This window comes from Mustela nigripes, chromosome X (genome assembly GCF_022355385.1).
Source record: "Mustela nigripes isolate SB6536 chromosome X, MUSNIG.SB6536, whole genome shotgun sequence".
NCBI lineage: Eukaryota > Metazoa > Chordata > Mammalia > Carnivora > Mustelidae > Mustela > Mustela nigripes.
Window position 1 is genome coordinate 38,327,944 of NC_081575.1, and position 20,420 is coordinate 38,348,363.

The 20,420-nt window shown below is 41.7% G+C and overlaps 1 protein-coding gene across 1 annotated transcript in view; it reads left to right on the forward strand.

Annotated features, from left to right (window-relative positions):
- Positions 1–16,836: 16,836 nt before the first annotated feature.
- Positions 16,837–20,420, forward strand: part of GUCY2F (guanylate cyclase 2F, retinal) — a 95,447-nt gene continuing 91,863 nt past the window's right edge. Inside the window, 3 exon segments of the mRNA XM_059385195.1 lie at positions 16,837–17,326; positions 17,329–17,376; positions 17,379–17,531. Coding sequence (XP_059241178.1) covers positions 16,837–17,326; positions 17,329–17,376; positions 17,379–17,531 — 691 coding nt within the window.

Consider the following 20,420-nt stretch of genomic DNA (forward strand, 5'->3'; position numbering starts at 1 on the left):
AGTCAAACACTGGGACCCAATAGTTACATTTTGGGAAAACTATCTTAAGGAAATATTCCTAATATACTGAAAAGAGGTTTATACTCAAAAATATTTATTGTAGCATCATTTGTAATAGGGAAAAATTGGAAACAACCTAAATATAATCATACAGGAAAGTTTAAACTAAGTAAATTTTGGAACATATGCAAAATTAAATATTTTGCAGCCATAAAATAATGCAGTAGTGAAATGATCAAAATGTTACCAGAGACTTTTATTTTAATCCATTGATCAATATGAAGACAATGCCTAAGGCCTATGAACTATTCAAGGAACTACAAATCTATTTGAAGGTGACAAAAATTACTGGTTGGAAAAATAAAGGTAACTGGAAAATTAAAGTCAGTACATGTTTAAGTAAAGGCTGAAAACGTAACAATTTTATAAATTATTATATTTCATATTCAGAAAAACTACAATACTTTGGAAAAATAGTTGGTTCGATTGTATCACTTTGTAAACATTCCTATGTATATAATCCCTTCCATAAAGTCCTAACTAATGGTAAATTTCAAACACAAAATTAAGTAATTCATTATAGTTTCAAGTTTTTATTTAAATTCCAGTTAACATACAGTATAATATAAGTTTCAGGTATAGAATTTAGCAATTCATTACTTACATAAAACACCCAGTGTGCATCACAAGGGCCATCTTCTTTTTAAATTATTTATTTAGTAACTTGAGAGAGAGAGAGACAGAGAGAAAGCATGAGTGGGAGGCAGAGGCAGAGGGAGAAGGAGAAGCAGACTCCCTGCTGAGCAGGGGGCCTGATTTGAAACTCAATCATGGGGCCCCAAGAGGATGACTTGAGATGAAAGAAGACACTTAACCAACTGAGCCCCCTCACGCGCCCCAACAAATGCCCTTCTTCATACCCGTCTCCCATTTAGCCCATCCCCCTGCCAACCGCCTCTCTGGTAATCATCAGTTTCTTCCCTGGAGCTACTAGTCTCTTTCTTGGTTTGCCTCTCTCAATTTCCCCCCATGTTCACTTGTTTTGTTTCTTCAATGCCACATATGAGAGTAATCATATAGTATTCATCTTTCTTTGGCTCATTTTGCTTCACATAGTCCTCTCCAGCTGAATCCATGTCGTTGAAATGGCAACGTTTCATTCTTTTGGATGGCTGAGTCATATTCCATTACACACACACACACACACACACACACACACACATTCTTATTGATTTAGTCATCTGTTGATGGACATTTGAATTATTTCCACCATTTCGGTATTGTTGATAAGGTTGCTATAAACATTGGGCTGTACATGTCCCTTCCACTCAGTATTTTGGTATCCCTTGGGTCAATCCTTCGTAGTGTAATTGCTGGATAGCAGGGGGAGTTCGGTTTTTAGCCTTTTGAGGAACCTCCATACTATCCAAAACAACATTTCCAATTTACTTCCAAATTCTAGCAAAAGGTTTGTTTAAAGTAGGATCTGAGTATGGGTTAAAGTCTTTATGGGAAGGTCAGGGGGACTGCCACCGAAATCAGGCATGCTTAGTATTTAGCATGGTCTTAAAATATTGTGAGTGCATGTCGAGCACCTACTATGTGCCAGAAAATATGCACCATTTTCTTCATTTTTCTTTAAGTCATTTCTTCACCCAGCTTGGGGCTCAAAGTCACAACCCCAAGAGTGAGAGCTGTATGCTCCCACCAACAGAGACAGCCAGGTGCTCCTGCACCAATTTCTTTAATCCCCACAACAGCTGGGAAAAGTAGAACTGGAGTTTGAGGGCAGGTGGCTGTGACTCCAATTCTCAGCTTTTCATGGGATCTGACCTATGCTGTAGCATCAAGCATTTAACCAGAATACAAAGAGCTTACTGAATGGTTTACATGTTTTCATTATACTTTAAGAGACAGTACACGATTCATTGAAAATAAAATAGTAAAATGAGATGAAATGTATTTTTTCTTACTTACCGTTCTGCATCTTCTAAAATATTTGTTACAAAGGTCATGCAGCACATTGATTTTGAAAACCTGGGAGTTTGAGGAATTCTTGTGTAATACTGACATCGCGTGGCTACAAGGCATCATGACCAAAGTACTCAAAAAATTCCTTTCATTTCAGTTTGGGATCTGGCTACTAGAGGGCAGCACTGAGCTGCTTTCGCTCAAATTTTCTGGGGTTGAAGGTGGCAGAAGGTAGGGTCAGGATTCCACCTGGCCTCTCCAAACTGCCACAAATAAATAGATAAATCAGTAGATGGATACATAACCTAAATACCCTCAAGCAGCCTCTTTGCCTCCAGTAGCAACGCGGCAAATTATTTCGCTCTGAGCCCTGGAACCGTGCTGCCTCTGTTTGACCCGGGAGTTCACCATTTACCAGCTGCGTGAACTAGACCACATCACGTAACCTCTCCGGACTTGATTGTTTTCTTCACCTCTGACTTGAGAATAAAAATTGTCCTCCCCTTGGGGTGGCTGGCTGGCTGCCTCAGTAGAGCATTTGACTCTTGACCTCAGAGTCTGGGGTTTAAACCCCGCACTGGGCGTAGGGCTTCCTTAAAAAAGGAAAGTAGGGGCTCCTGGGTGGCCCAGGTGGTGAAGCATCTGCCTTGCGCTTGGGTCATGGTCCCAGGGCCCTGGTATCGAGCCCCACCTCGCCGGGCTCCCTGCTTAGCAAGGAGCCTGCTTCTCCCTCTCCTTCTGCCTGCCACTCAGCCTGCCTGGGCGCACGCTCTCTCTCTCCATCAAAGGAATAAACGAACTCTTTCTTTAAGTAAATTCAATGGGCCAACATAGAATACATCATTAGCTTTCGATGCAATGTTCAATGATTAGTTGCGTATACCCCCCAGGGCTCATCATATCCTGTGCCCTCCTGAATACACATCACCGGGTTACCCCATCCCCTGGCCCACCTCCCTTTCCGTCAAAGTCATACTGCTTCCCGGAGTCAGGAGGGTTTTGTGGTTTGTCTCTCCCATTTCTTCCCATTCAGTTTTCCTCTCGATCCCTGTGATCCTCCACGCTATTCCTTATATACCATACAGGAAAGATGACTACATAAAGAGGATGTGGTTCCTGTACACACTGGAATCTGACTCAAGTGTCAGAAAGGACAAATACCTCCTATTTCTCGGTGTGGGTGGAACTGAAGCAGATTCTGCTAAGTGAAATCAGTCAGTCGGAGAAAGACAATTATCACATGGTTTCACTCATATGTGAAAAAAATAGATTTCCAAAAAAGAAAACAAAAGAATGGCCTCCATGTCTTCTAGTTGTTATGAGAAATAAGTGAAAAACTGTACTGAGTATCAGTAGTGCCCGTTGAGAAGAGATAATTGGTAATTATTATATTGTCTCCTATCCCATACTGTCCTTTAAAAAAATATATATATAACTATATATATACTTATATATAACTATATATATTTTATATATATATATAACTATATATATACTTATATATATAACTATATATATTTTATATATATATATAACTATATATATTCTGCTTATGGCACTCAGTAAGTTTTAGATATATATATGTACATGTACACATGTATATGTGTATATATATGTACATATATATGTACACATATATATATATGTACATATATATAAATTATATGTCCCTTTTTTAATAAGAATTTATTTATTGATTTGAGTGAGAGCTAGAAAGAATGCATGATTGGGGTTAGAGTCAGAGGGAGAAGTAGAAGCCGACTCCTTGCTGAGCAGGAGCCTTATGCAGGGTCAGTCCTAGGGCACCGAGATTATTACCTGTGCCAAAAACAGACATTATCTGCTTACGGTAGAGAGAAATTTACATATACACATAACTTTATATCATATAAATACACACACACACACACACACACACACACACAACTTGTGGAGTGCCATAAGCAATGAGGGAAGTTTTTTTTATTACTGCTGAATTCACCAAAGAACTTTCAGTGGGTTAGGGTTTATGTGAAGCATTTAAGAAGAGGTTCAGAATTGCAATTCTGAGCCCAGACTGGAATCAGGCAGATAGATCCCGCTTTGAGTCTGGCCTGGGCAGGTTCCCCGCTCTGCCTCACCCTCATTTACCTAATGCGGAGAAAGTAATATGACAGGCAGCACAGAGTTTTTGTGACTGTAGAAATGAGAGAGAGCCTTTCATGCTCCTATGCGGTGATTGGCAGGTAGAGCTGAAAGCTCTGTTTCCCTCCTCAGCCTCAGTGGGGTTAGACGTGACTCATGACTCGTGACTCGGCAGCCCTTGCGGCCAAATGCAGAGATTTGTCTAACATCCTTTCTTGGAGTTTTCCTCTCCTACTCTCATTCAACTTCCTCCCACCTCCCTTGCTCCCCAGGTTCTCACGTGACTTCCTGACTGCAAGGAGCTACTTGTCCAAGCCTCGTTCTGGATGATTAACTAAGAACACATCTTTCTGGACCTATTTTTATAGTCCATGCCCCAGCCCTGCAGAATTAGCTATTCATTCTGTGTCTTGGTCTCAAAAGGAATACATAGATCCCAGGCTAATGCCACGGAAAGAAAGCCTTTGCTACTTTCCCATGATGTATATAATTGGGGGTTCCTGTAGGGTCTAGCAGTATAAAAAATAATTAAATGCGAAGGGACTGTATTTTTGTCTGTAACGAAACTTAAGAAGGAAGCTAAAGAGATGTGTCTGCCCTTGCAATCAGTCTTGTGGGGCGAAAAGGTCATTTTGGATGCTTTCATTCCATGGGTTTTTAGGAAGTAAAGATCGTTCAGAGGTAACTGAATTCTGTGAATTGTTAGTGTTCGATATTGGGAATGTAGAATGGGAACTGGTATGTTTCAGTAAAATCCAGTAGGATCCCTCTAACAGTCCAGTGGGATAATATTTAACCAGATAGTGTGGCTGAGCTTTCTGACCCAGTGGTTCTAAAAAGTCTGTAGGCATAATCCCTGATTATACTCATGGATGTGAAGTTTTTGAATTTTGTTTGACTCATGAGGAACCCAAATAGTTGTTCTAAAATGATTGTTAATTATATTGTCACCGAAGTCTGGAGATCCAATGGGTATTTTTGAGTCTACGGATAAATCCAGTGGGCTCACCCTGTGATTTCTTTTAAGGGGCAGTGGTTAAGAGCTTTGGCTCTGAATCTAGACCACTTATTTTCTTCACAATCGGCCTCTATCACCTACTAACTGTGTGTCCTTGGGTAAATTACTTGAATCCTCTGTGCCTCAGTTTTCTCATCTATAAAATGTGGATGCTAATAATACCAACCCTATAGGACTGTTGCAAGGATTCTGTTATTTAGTTTATGTAAAGCCCATACAACATTGCCTAGCACCTAGTGAACTCTCAATAACTGTTAACTATTAATATTTACAGAGAGGGGTACCTCGGTGGCTCAGCTGGTTAAGCATCTGACTCTTGGTTTCAACTCAGGTCATGATCTCATGGTCCAGGTCCCATGCAGAGCTCCACGCTAAGTGGGGAGTCTGCCTAAGGATTCTCTCCCTCTTCGTCTGCCCCTACCCCTGCTAAAATAAATAAATAATTCTATAAAAAGTATTTGCAGAAAGACGCAAGGACTTCTGGATCTCTTAATTTAAAAACATTACTGTAGGGCGCCTGGGTGGCTCAGTGGGTTAAGCCACTGCCTTCGGCTCAGGTCATGATCTCAGGGTCCTGGGATCGAGTCCCGCATGGGGCTCTCTGCTCAGCAGGGAGCCTGCTTCCTCCTCTCTCTCTCTGCCTGCCTCTCTGCCTACTTGTGATCTCTCTCTGTCAAATAAATAAATAAAATCTTTAAAAAAAAAACATTACTGTAGAAATTTTATTTATGTGCATGGACTTTGTTGGAGACCAATTGCTTTGGGTTTGAACTCTGACTGCACCAGAATCAGACTGTCTGGGTTTAAACCCTGGCTCTGTGTCTTTCAGTAAGTTACTCTAACCTCTCTGCACATCTGGAATTCAGATAGTATCTACCTCATGGGATTGTTGTGCAGGTGAAAGGAGGCAGGGCTTCTAAGAACACCTGTCACATCATCAGCACTCAGTAAATAACATTGCCTTATTTATTGGTGTCTTGGCTTCCTCATTTACAAAATGGGGAGAATATTACCTATCTTCATGGTTTTTGTGAATATAAAATGAGATGAAGTACATGTGGAAAATGCCTACCATATAAAAAAGACAGATGATAGTGAGTAATGGCAAGGACACATAGAAACAAAAACCCTCATATATTGCTAGTGGGTGGGTAAAATGGTACAGCATCTTTGGAAAACAGTCTGGTAGTTCCTCAAAACGTTCAACATGGAGTTACCCTGCAAACCAACAATTCCAGTTTAAGGCATATAGCTAGGAGAATCAAACACTTAGGTCCACACAAAAAAGTATACACAACGTTCACAGAGGCATTATTCATAATAGCCCGAAAATGGAAACCACCCTAATGTCCATCCATAGAAAAATGAATGAGCAGAAGCAGTAAAGTCAATAAAATGGAATATTCTTCAGCCATAAAGAAGGAACAGGGTACTGACATGTGCTACAGCACACATCGCCCTTGAAAATACGCTAAGTCAAAGAAGCCAGTGATAAATGACTTCATACTGTGTTTATACTTATATGAAATGTCCATGATGGGTACAGGATTTCTTTGGGAGGAGGAGAACAAAAATGTTCTAGAATTAGAGATGGTTATGGTTGTTACAACCTTGTGAATATATTTGAAAAACACTGAATGGTACACTTTAGATGAGTGAATTTTGTGGTATGTGAATTATGTCTCAATAAAGTGGTTATTTTTTTTAAATATCTGCCACATAGTAGCCCTAATTTAATACAAGTAATTTTCAGCCACCAACATTCTGCTCTTATCTTAGTAAACTAGTACAGGGCCCTGAACAAATGGTGCCCATGACAGAAGGACCACTCAGGGAAAAAAGGATAGATCTAGAGCATGGGAGGTTTGCCAAGGTGTGGGTTAAGTTGGAGGGAAAGGCAGTGAAGGCATTTAAGGGGACAAACTACATGTACTTTGAATTTTGCAGGGATCCAGCCTGAACCATCTTTCATATCCTGGACTGAAATCACAGCTGATGAATGTTCTGGCATTTCAAGCTGTCCCGGAGAAGGGGCGATATGTGGCTACTTGACAGAAAGGAAAAAGGAAGAAAAACAGAGGCAAATCTGAGGGCATGTAAATCTGATTTTGAAAGGCAGAAGTAGGCAGTAGTCCACGGAGGACGACGTGTTTATCCAGAGGATTCTAATTGTTCGTTAATGTCTGGGTCAATGCATTTAGGTCAGCACTAACTCTGCTCCAAGTGAGATCAATTTAAGGATTAGAAGTGTCTTTCTGAATCCTAATCCCAGTCTTGGTCTGAGGATGCCAAAGAGTGGTTCACAAGAAGGTTTATTATCCCTCTCAGTTATTTATCTCATTAATGGGATTTTTCAGCAGACTGGAGTCCTTGCTCAGGATGATGAGCATAGAGAGGACTCCCTGAAATGAACACACTGGGTAACAATGCCAGAGATTTGCATGCACAGAAGGCAAATGGAAGATATTTGAACAGTGAATTACATGGAGAGTAGTTGACAGCTCTTGTTTATTAAGAAAGATTGTAATGGGGAAGAAAGCCCACATAGAGGCTGAGATTTTTGACTGAGAGGTAACAGTTTTACTGCAACATGTAGTAAAAATAAACGAAGCCAAAGAAAGAATGAAAGAGAGAGAAAGAAGGAAAGAAAGGGAGGGGGGAAGAACTTTCAATACTTTAAATCAAGATTTGGGCTCAAAGGTTTTCACTTCGATTCACTCGTGACTCTTTTTTTTTTCTTCCTGATGCTGTCTTACACAAGCCGTTAACTGGATTCAGGCTGAAACGGCAAAAATCAATCAGCCACAGAAGTCCTCGGCTTGACAAGCTAGGATGAGGGACCATTTTCCTCAGAGCTATTTGACATAGTCCATCTTTGTACATGTTTAAAGAATAGTTGTTTTCCTTGTGAAATCTGCCTTCCCACCAGATTATGAAAGCCACCTGAAATGAAACGATGCCTCCCTATGCTCTGGCTACTTTCCTCGGAAGCCCAATTCCATGTAGGTGTTCAAATCTGAGTTACCTAGGCAACGGCCCCAGAAGGGCTGTGGGTCAGTAGTATCCTATTTCCAAAATTTCGTATCTTTAAGCTTTTAGTTATGTCCACATTTCCCATTAACCCCAGGGGAGGCTTCAGTCAGCTTGTTTTGAAGACAGTGTCTTTTATAAAGGGCTTTATAATACTGTCTTTAAGTCCAAATGAGCAAGTGAAGGAAGAGGGCCTTCAAAAAAAAAAAAAAAAAGAATGAGTTTCCTTCTGCAAAATCTTTGGATCAGGAACAAGACTAAATCCTAGAGTACTAAATAACTTTCTGGTTCTACAGGGAGTCCTAGCAGAGTTAGAAATACCACCCAATGCATGAAATAGAGCTCAGAAAAAAATGGAGGGATGATCCACCAGCATGAGGGTTGTTTAACAAAGAGCCCTAACAACTTAGAACAAATAACAGGAGCTACTTTCTAACATGTGGGCTGAGGAAAACCTGTGTTGTAAATGTGTATATTTGGAGCATGCTATTTTGAAAAGGCAAAATTCTTAGTTAATTCTTTTTGTTGTTGTTGTTGTTGTGATAAGAGCACTCAACACGACATCTACCCTCATCAAGTTTTCAAGTGCCCTATACAATGTTGCTAACTATATGAACTATGTTGTGTGGCAGATCTCTAGAACCTATTCCTCTTGCTTGACTGACATCTATACCCCCTGAATGCTGAGAATGGTCAGCAATCCCTGTAACAACGGATGAAAGATTACTCCAGACGTTTCTGTGAAAGAGAGGAGCAGGCAAGGGGGTCAACACTCAGAGATGAAGACCCTTTGCTCTTCTTTGCTCCCGCTCTTATTTGTCCTTCAGAATAATCACAGATCCTTATCACTGTTTCTCAAGCACGGGATGTGTGACAAGTGGTCTTACAGGAACTAGGAGGATCTGTTTACTGAAAGGTACGACATGCTAAGGAGGGTGTTCCAGGACTTCTGCTAAAGACCGCCCAAGGGACCATGTTTACAGCTCTTAGATCACACAGCAGCTGATTGAGCTAAGAAAGCTTCTTGGTTTGTGAAGGCAACTCCCCGAGGCATTCCAGTGGCAGGGTGGTCTGACAGGCCTTGGCATTCCAAAGGCCTGCATATGCCCTTCTCCAAAACCTTCCCTGCCCTCAGCAGCCACTGTGTGACATTTTAGCAAGCCAGGTATTATGGCTGATTTCATGCCCTACATTAACCCCAACAGTTGAACAACTCCCCATTTCCTTCTTTCCCTTTCCATAGCCCTCAGCAACCACTATTCTGCTCTCTGCTTCTATGAGTTTGGCTCTTTTGGGTGTCTCATTTCAGTGGAATGTGCAGTATTTGTCCTTCTGTGACTGGCTTATTTCACTTAGCATAGTGTCTTCCAGGGTCATACATGCTATTGCATATGGCAGCATTTCCTCCTGAAAAATAAATAAAATCTCAAAAAAAAAATAAAAAGGCTTAATAATATTTTATTCGTAACATATTTATATAAATAAATAATTTATTTATTTATAATAATAAACAATATATTTATCTTATTTTAATTAATATTTTTATTAAAATAACAATATCGTAAGGCTTAATATTTTAATAATATATTAAGTAAGTATTTAATATAATATTTATTATTAGGGCTTAATAACATTTAATAATAAATAAAATTGAGAGCAAGTGGAGGGAGGGGCAGAGGAAGAGAGGGAATTTTAAGCAGGCTCCACGACCAGTGTAGAGCCCCATTCGGGTCTCCAACTCATGATCCTGAGATCATGAACTGAGCCAAAATCAAGAGTCAGATGTTTAACCAACTGAGCCACCCACGTGCCCCTTTTTGAATGAATGAATGAATGAATGAATGAATTTTTTTAGAGAGAGAGAAGGCTTAATATTCTCTTTGACATATGTACCACATTTTCTTTGTCCATTCATTGATGGACATTTAGGTGGCTCCCTATCTTGTGAATAGTGCTGCAATAAACACAGACGTGCACACAAACAAGCAAAAGGAAAAAAATGAGAGAGATTGAGAGAGAGAAAGAGTGAGAAATCAAGAAAAGGACTCTTAATTATAGAGAGCCAACTGATGGTTACCAGAGGGGAGGGGGATGAAATAGCTGATGGGGATTAAGGAGGACCCTCGTGATGAGCACAGGATGTTGTATGGAAGTGTTGAATTACTCTATTGTACACTTGAAACTCGTATTACGCTATATGTTAACTAACTGGAATTAAAATAAAACCTTAAAAACATAAACATGCACATATCTCTTTGAGATTCCGATTCCAGTTCTTTGGGATATATACTCAGAAGTTGGATTACTAGATAAGATGGTAATTATACTTTTAATACTTTGAGGAATGTCCTCACTGTTTTCCACAGCTACTGTACCATTTCCCATTCCCACCAGCAGTGTGCAGAAGTTTCCAGTTTCTCTACATCCTTGCCAACACTTGACTTCTTTTTGTTTTGAGAGGGATGAGGGTGGGCATCACTATCTTATTCCTGATCTTAGATGAAAAGCTTTCAGTTTTTCACCATTGAGTCTGTCGTTAGCTGTAGCTTGTCATATATGGTCTTTATTATATTTAGGTATATTCCTTCTATACCTAGTTTGTTGAGAGTTTTTATTCATGAAACGGTGTTGAATTTTGTCAAATGATTTTTCTGTACTGATTGAGATGATGATGTGATTTTTATCCTTCATTCTGTTAAAGTTGCGTGTCACGTTTATTGACTCCGGTATTTTGAACCATTCTTGCATCCCAGGGATAAATCTCCCTTGATCATGTGTATGATCCTTTTAATGTTGAAAGCAAAGTTTTTAGAACTTGAGATGTGTAATCATTGTGCTTAGGAGGAATGACCTGGATTATAACATAAAAATGTCAGCCTTACATCTAGAATAGAGAGCTAATCACTTCGATCTGAGGAACACCAAAAGTCCCTTCGTTTTTCAACTCCAAAAGTGGTCTCTCCTCGTTTGCCTATGTGCACCTGATGTTTGAAATTGAAATTATACTATTGGAGATTAATTCCTGTGGCATAAACTTTTCTTGACACCCTATTACAAAGGAAACACCATTGGTTGGGAAGGAATATGGGAAATTTTCAAATATTAATCTTTTACAAATCACTGGAAATTATGTGAAAAGCTTCTTTTTTTCTAGAGTTGTTTTTCTTTCCATTAATAGAGAGGCTGGAGAGAGTCAGACTAGAAGTTTGAAGACCAGGGTGCCTGGGTGGCTCAGTCATTAAGCGTCTGCCTTCAGCTCAGGTCATGATCCCAGGGTTCTGGGATCGAGCCCGGCATCAGGCTCTCTGCTCTGTGGGAAGCCTGCTTCTCCCTCTCCCACTCCCCCTACTTCTGTTCCCTCTCTCACTGTGTGTGTCTCTCTCTCAAATAAAATATTAAAAAAAAAAGTTTGAAGACAAACTACATACTAGATGATTGTGACGAAGATAGTTCCTGAACAAGGCCTAAAATAGAGCCTACTCAGGACCATAGTAATATAAAACATTTCATTTGTGCTCCATTTCTCTCATTCACTATTTATTCAGCAAGAATTTGTTGAGTACCTATTATGTGTCAGTCACTGTGCAGGGCACTGGACATAAAATGGTGAGAAAAGCAAGCAGGGAAGGTACAAATTTTACCTTGCACGTGAGCTCTGTTGGTAGACATTATTGTCCTCTTACTTCTGGTGTATCCAGTTGCAATTCTTGGTGAAATTTCAGGCTTTATATTTCCCTACTTTTGTAGTTTCAGGGCTAGCACAAACCAGGATCTCAAAGTATACATCTTAACAATGAAGATAAGATAATGAGTGGTTTTAGGAACCCAGACTTTTTCCATGTAGCATAACTCCATCATTTGATCTGCGTGTGGGGGGGTTGGGGGTCACACTTCACACTGTAGGTGTTTGATAGAAGATTCTAGACCAATATTTTAAAACAATCAGGAACTGGATCTGCCAGATAGAAGTAAGTATGAACCACTTGCAGAAATACAATACTAGTGAAAAACTAATTAGAACAGCAAAGGCTAGAGAATGTTGAATGAATTCGGAAAGCAGTTTAACAGGTGCAGAGGTTTAATAAAGTCACTGTCTGGAAGATATACAGAATCCCAGAATCAATGCATATGAGAGAGGAAAGGGACTTGCAGATCCTCTAGTCCAGCTAAGGGAAAAAAACGAGAGAGAGAATGAGGAGGAATGAAAACTTCAATGTCACATGGCAAGTCAGTGGCAGAACTGGATTCAGGACTGGCCTCCTGATTCCACATACAGTCCTCTTTTTAAACAGCAAGGAAGAGCAAGTATTTATTTAAAGAAAATTGTGCGCTCAGCATTCTATCTTATTTAATCCCTCACTTCAAATGCATTAAATTAAATTTACCTCCAATTCACTGGTGAGGAAATTGAGAATCAGAACTAACATTCCACATCTGTACTCCCAAAATTTCCATTCTCAAAGACAAGGATTAGCTCTATATAGAATACAGTGTGACTGGCACCTCCCAAGCCCAGTAAAGAGAGCTGTCCCAAGACTGGGCTTCAACAGTAGAGCCAAATTCCTTCTGGTTGGATAATGAATGTGTTTGCTCCTCCCAGTTTACTCTTCCCCCACCCCCTCATTATGTAATTTGTTCTTTCATGGGGGGACTAAGGGAATTTTTAAAACCACAAGTGAATTAGTCAAACTTGATATGGGTAGCAAAGAAGATATAATAATGGTCTCTGTAACTTCACGGATTAGGGGCAGTCAACAGTCTATCTGTTTTACTGCTTAATTAGCTGGGGTACAAATCCCCATTCTACCACCGTGTGCCCTCAGGCAAGTTCCTTGTTCTTTCTCAGCCTCTGTTTCATCATCTGTAAGTGTAGGTGACAATAATACCTGCCTCAAAGACTATGGTGAATTTTTTCCTTCTGACTGAGTTTTGACAATAAGATAACACATGAGTTTATTTAGTCCAGTGTTTGAATCATAGCAAGAACTCAATAAATATTAGTCTTTGTTAACCAAATGCTAGTTTCTGGCTTAAATGTACTACTTATGAGAGAGAACTCACAAAACTGGGTGTGTTTGTGGGAAAAGAGGCAGTTGGTTGGCCACTTTTCCCTGTTGCTTGTGGACAGGACTCTTCCCCATATAGAGCTACCCTCTCTATTGTCTACTCTTAGTGGTTGAAAGAGCAAGGTCCTCTAAGGACAGAGATATCATCTAGTTCAATAACCTTATCACAATACAGACGAGATATAGGAACCTCTTCCATGCTACCCAGAGAGTACCCTGGCTCCCAAATTTTGCCATGACAGATAAAAGACGGGCTGGGGGAGAGTGGGAAGAGAAGCATGTGCGCTCCTTAGAGCTCAGCTTGTAGTGTTGGGCTGGGAGCTTTTTGAAGGTGAAGTCTACATCTCATAACTCATCCACTATGAATCTCACCCTCATGTCTTCAACACAGCAAATAGAATAAATCTATTTGGGGGAATGGAGATTGGGGCTAGATTACTCTGAAGGTCTGCAAATAGATTTGAGGAACTTATGGATATAATCAGCCCAGAACCACCTTTTTACTTCCCCCACAGTAAAGTTGGAAGTTTTCCTTCTCCATCATATACACCCTTCAGCTTCTGGCTCATGCTGTTTTGAAACATCTCCTCCCTAAGTATTTCTTGACCTTCATTTTAACCCACTTTCACCTGTTTACAAATGTTGAGGTATACTATTGTGGTAGGTCTTTAAGATCCTGAATGTGTGCCCCTGACTGGTCTCTTGAGGAGTCAGACTTTCCCATAAAATTAGGAATAAGACTCAAGATAATAACCAACAAGACTGGCACAGGCAGAATTGTTGCTGGTAAGGAACAACCAGTTGAGCTTGACTGGTACACACCAGCACTAATTATCAGCCCTGAAGAGAGCCATGCCATTATTTTGATCTTTGTATGGAATTAAAAATTCACTAAGGATTTCCCTCATTAACACCTCCCCCCACCAAGCAATTCATTCTGCTTACGCCTGGTGAGGTTATTACTGACCTTGGATCATCCTTAATGTTTTATGAATTCATTTCACAAATATTTATTTGATAGCTACTATATTGGGAACTTGACTAGGCATGAGGACCATGAAGAAGACCTCTAGAAGTTCCCAATCCAGTGGGTTCTGTTCCCCACAGGGAGTTGCCTTTGTTATTGCTCATCGTTTGTGGTTGAAAGTATGAGGTCCCGTGAATATAGAGATATCCAAAGGTATCCATGTCAAAATGTAGACCAGAAGTAGGGGCAATTTATAAATCATAGTGACATCTTCCCTAATGGGTATAAGTATGAGGCAAAGATGGAAAAAACAATGAACTCAATATGAGGGTGTTAACTAGGGCTGCACAGAGGAGGGAACACTTCAAGTGGATCTTGAAGGTAAAGTTCATCAGAACCCAGGAGTAGAATGTGAGAGGCAGGAAGGGAGGGGGATTTCAGGCATAAGGAATGGCATTTTACAAATCCTATGCCCAATAGGCTAAGTGATAAATGTCTGCAGGAAATTTACTGCAACATCAAGTGAAAACTGTGGGTGATGAGGGGATAAAGGCAAGGGCTAGATGGAGAAACCCTTTGCATGTATCACCTTGAAAGGGTTCTCTACATTTGCTGACTCCACTTCACTAATTCCCATTCATTTTTGACTCACTGTGCTCCCCTTAACTGGCAGCCTTACTCCGAATCCAAATCTAATGGGCAGCTCCTTTTCTATCTTTAGATTACTTGACTTCTCAGGGGAGTGTAAGATGGGATAAACATTTTTCATCCCCCAAGCTTCAGCTCCCTTGGATTGTAAGATACCACCCTGTCTCTTGGATTTTGCTGATTCCCCGGACTTGCCATTTAAGTTTTCATTATGACCTCTTTCCTCTCTGCCTGACCTTTAAGTGACATGAATTCTCGGGGGAGGGGGGGAATCCTGTTCTTTACCTCACAACTCTCTTTTGTCAATCTCCTACATATCTTTAATTATTCTCTATCAATGGATTACACTCATATTTCTCTCTCTAGCTCAGCTTTCTATGATCAGATCCAGTGTGTCAAACTGTGCTGAGTATTGCTACTTGTATGTTTTACAGGCTTTATGAGTTCGCCGTGTCTCATAGAATGCATTATATTTTCACCACCTTCCTCCAGGGTTCCCTATCTCAGAGACTTGTATCATTTTCCAACCAGTTGCCTAGGTCTGAAAAGCTCAGAATCATCCGGGGGTCCTTTTTCTCCCTACCTTCTCCATCCCGTCAGTCACCAAGCTGATGTCAGTTCTACTTTCTTAATCTCCTTGATATTTTCTAATCTTGGTGGAATTCCTCTCCATTCTTCTACATCTTCATGACCCCTCTCTTTGTCTGTCATCATTTCCAATATGGAATTAATACAACAGCTTTGAACCTGGAAGTCCCCAGTCTTAACCCCTTTCCAGCCTGTTCATCACACTGCTATTTGAACAATCTTCTAAAAATGGAAATCTGATTATGCCATTTCTCTGCCTAAAATTATTGTCTACAGGATTAAATCTAAAAACCTGTGAATGGCTTGGGGACCTGGCCCTTGCCTTAGCTGCCATTATAGATATGAACAAAAACAAATGTCTTGGAATGTTAGATTCTGAGTATCTAACATATCCTCTTCTTTAAAAACAATTTTTAGGGGTGCCTGGTCTGGGTGGCTCAGTTGGTTGCGTCTGACTTTGGCTCAAGTCATGATCTCAGGGTCCTGGGATCGAGCCCTGAGACCAGCTCCCTGCTCACTGGGGTCTCTGCTTGTCCTTCTCCCTCTGCCCTTGCCCCCCCTCATGTCCTCTCTGTTTCTCTCTCAAACAAATAAATAGAATCTTTTAAAAAAATAAAAAACTTTTCTTAAAAAAACCTTTGTGTCTTACTATATGCTGTTCCTTCTGCCTGGAAGGTGCTTAGTACCATCACCCTCATAACCCCATTAACCTGGCTAGCTTTTCTTTCAGCACTCAAGTTGGAGAGACTGTCTCTTCTCTCTCCTCACCTCCCCCTGAAATCAGAGTTTGGGTGATCCTCTCTAGTCTCCTCTGCTGATCTACATAAAATCATACTATTTTTAAAATTCTGCATTGCCATTATGGGTTTATATCTGTGTCTTTCTCCAAGAGGCATTAGGGTGGAGATAAATGAGCACATTTTAAACTATAGAAGTGATAATGATAATATCACTAATATAAAGGTAACAACATGTGCTTGCTGTATGTTTATCCAAATAATCCTTACAACGTTGTGAAGTCGGTAGCTGTTGCCAACGTTGAACAGGACTCGGTAACAGATTGAATGTGGGGGCCGAGATGAAGGAAGAGCATCAGCTGACTAGCAGGTTTCTGCCTGGAGCAAGGGGCCAAACCGTGGGTGGAGGTGCCATCTATTGAGACAATGAGTACAACAATGCAGGAAGGAGAGGCGTTTTTGGTCAGGGTGGTTTGGGAACTGCCATTCCTTTGCCATTCTTTTATAATCAGTCTTTCCAGAAGCTTCAGGAATAAGGCAAGTAATGAAGTTCTCCCTCCTATTGACAAACATTTGGAAACACAATGGTCGGTCTCAGGAAAGCAGACTAACCTTCAGACATTTCCTCACTAGCTTGCTGGAAGCAGGAGGACTATATTTTGAGGACCACGGCCCTCTTCTCACCTTATGCTCTCGTGTGCGGCTCCCATAAGACAGCGAAAACACCATGGCCTTGTAGCCTTCAAGCTCCTATGGTGCTCGTGCCTCCTGGCCCTCACGTGCATCTCACAGTGGGTGTGGGCGCCCCTTTAAAAGATAGGGGTAGTGGGCCCTTGGACTTGCGACCCGTTGTTCTCAAAGGCTCTGCCTGAGGTTGCTGCTGGCTTAGTCATTGAGTGCATCAACAGGGACTCATCGTTTGACGCGGGTTGCTCTTTTGAATATGTGATTCTCAATGAAGACGGCCAGACCGCCAGGGCCCTTTGCAGTTTCATTGTTTACCACCAGATGGCCTCGGTATTTATTGGCCCTGTCAACCCCGGCAACTGCGAGGCCGCCTCGCTCCTGGGAAACAGTTGGAACAAAGGGCTTTTCTCTTGGGCTTGTGTGAATTACGAATTAGACAATAAAATCAGCCACCCGACCTTTTCTCGGACACTCCCTTCTCCGGTCCGGGTGTGGTAACTGTCATGAGGTACTTCTAGTGGGCTCACTCCGGAGTCATCTCCTAGATGAAGACATTTGGGCGCACACCGCCAATCGAGTACCATGCGCTCTGCAGAGCCGTGGCCTACCGGTAGGGGTCGTCCTGAGCTCAGGACAAGACAGCCACAGCATTCGGACAGCGCTCCTGCGGATTCGTCAAGCGGACAGAATTCTCAGTGAGTGCTTTCTCCCCGTTGAGGTTTAAAACGTGGCTTCCGGGGCGGGGGTGGTGGCGGCGGAGAATAGGACAATTTCCAAAAGGTCTCTCACCCTCGCACCCTGGGAGAGCACATCAGGCATCCGCCCTCTTGCACTCACACTCAGGCTCCAAGACTGTTCGGCTTCAAGGGAGCCTGTTTGGTGAAAGGTACAAAGAACTCAGTGGTTATAAATGCCATTGGGTCCCAGTGCCTACTCTCAGCATCAAGAGCAACGGGAGCCACACACCTTCCACACCTGTAGGACCCCAGTAGTTTGAGATCAGCCAAAAGGGGTGCTTTTGTGGCTGTGTTTTGGCCCATTCTTGCCACCTGCTTCATCACCTTTCACTTGGAACCTGTCTTCTCTGTACTCCACAATATACACTTCCTTTCTGTCCTCTGCACTCACCTCCCTTGCCCCCCTGAAACAGGGCTTATCTTTTTTTTTTTTTTTAAATTTATTTATTTGACAGACAGAGATCACAAGTAGGCAGAGAGGCAGGCAGAGAGAGGGGAGGAAGCAGACTCCCCGCTGAGCAGAGAGCAGAAGCGGGGCTTGATCCCAGGACGCTGGGATCATGACCTGAGCCGAAGGCAGAGGCTCTAATCCACTGAGCCACCCAGGCGCCCCAGGGCTTATCTTTTTATGTGCCATTCCCAGGGACCTAGCTGATAAATAAAAGTATATTAAAATGAGGAGTCAGCCCAGATTTTAACCTTTCCCCTTCCAAGAGAAGGTCGATGTTGAAGGCGATTCTTGCAGAGACCATGGACAAAACCTGAAGCAAAGGGAAGACCCCAGCAAAGCTACTGTCACCAGACCTAACTGAGGTGGTTTGGGGGAAGAAGAGCCCTTCCTGGTCCTCTGGAATCCAGTGTCTCTTACTTATTTTTATTGCAGGCCCTTGTGGCACTTGCTTTCCATATTTTCTATTCCAGTTTTTTAAGAACTAGATGTTTTTTCTGGAAAATGTCAGTGATTTGTGGGAACACGGCTCATTTCGTTACTCAGCTGCTTGTCAAATTGATGACTGCTAGGATTAGTCCTGGTCCCAGTCACTTCCTTAAGATAACATTGGGTTTGTTAGAGAATGGTCGGGGTTAGCCTGGCCGATAAACAGAAGTCCATCATAAGTTTCAAGTGTCACCGGTATTTGATCTTCATTATGATCATTATGGGAAGATGAGGGCAAGAAGTTTTAGTTCCTGGAAATACAGTTGTCTGCTTCCAGCTCCAGTCTACAAGATCCTATAATGTTAAGCAATCAGTGTGGCTTTGATTACTTCATAATAGAGATTGATACTTTCAAAGCAGAGCACAGAATTATTTTGAAAGATATAAAACCATTTCCAGGGAGAAGTCATGCCAGAAATAGGCTCACAGATTAAGTATAACTTTAGAATATGTTACAAATCGGGGCGCCTGGGTGGCTCAGTGGGTTAAGCCGCTGCCTTCGGCTCGGGTCATGGTCTCAGGGTCCTGGGATCGAGTCCCGCATCGGGCTCTCTGCTCTGCAGGGAGCCTGCTTCCTCCTCTCTCTATCTGTCTGCCTCTCTGCCTACTTGTGATCTCTCTCTGTCAAATAAATAAATAAAATCTTTAAAAAAAAAAAAGAATATGTTACAAATCTTCATGAAGTCCAGTGTCTCCTGCAAGCTTACATTCCATGAGAGTTTCTCATCCCACCCATTCTAAATAGTATACTCTTTGAAATGACAATTTGGCCTCTACCATGAAATGTTAAATAAATCCAGGCCCTGAAACTCTTTGGGCTGAAAGAAGTTAGGATTGAGTGCCCACCACCCACACGTCCTTTGAGGCGGAGAGATAGCAAATGTACATATTATGGCCCTACTCTTTGAGATTCATTCCTGTAGGTCGATGGTTCTCACTCTGCACACTAGAATTCCCTGGACATCTTTTCTAAACAATTGGTGCCAGAATGCTACATCCAGGGGTTTTGGTGATCTGCAATGAGGCCCTAGCAGAGGTTATTTTCAGTAGCCTCCCAGGTGCATGTAAAATGTAGCTAGGGTTAAGAATCACTGCTTTTGGGGCACCTGGGTGGCTCAGTCGGTTAGGTGTTTCCCTTCGGTTTCGGTCATAATCTCAGGGTCCGGGGGTCAGTAAAGATGATAATAACAATAATAATGGCTGTGGGCTCTTTGGAGGGGAAACAGCAGGGGGGTTACTAGATGCTGCCTTTAGAGACAGTGAATGCAACCATAATACCACTTTGTATGCGAACAGCTCTCTACAGTTTACAAGGTATTTGCATATACTTAATCTCATTTAATCCTCAGGATTATCCAGAAGATAGGTATTTCCTTTAAAGTTTTACAACATCTGTGAGTCTCACATCACAAGTAGGTAGGTATAGGTCTTATTCACAACAAGCAATGTGGTGAATGAAATCCCAGAGAAGGGGGGATTCGGCCTCTCCCAGATGCTCAGCTCATTTCCTTGAAGCTTCAGAAGCAATTACCAATAATCTTTGTTTCTGACCAAGTCAGATAGGGAAGATAGGAATCGAAGACAAAGGGCCACAATTTACAGTCAGGGCTGCTGTGCCTATTTATGGGAGGTTGTGTCCTGCACCAGGGGATCTAGCTGAGTGGGCCAGAGGGCTGAAATCCAGTTCATTCTCTACTTAAACCATGAGCCCTGGTAGAAGTTTTGATCCCATGGCATAAAAGAATATCCATTCACCAGGGAGAACACCTGTTGGATTGCAATTACCCAGAAGAGGTTTTTTTTTTTTGTTGTTGTTGTTCTGTTTTATTTTGTTGCCATTTCTCATAAAGGCTAGCAGGAGGCCCCACTGAAAAGCTCTTTGGAGAACTTTTCAAACCCTCCTCTCCTCA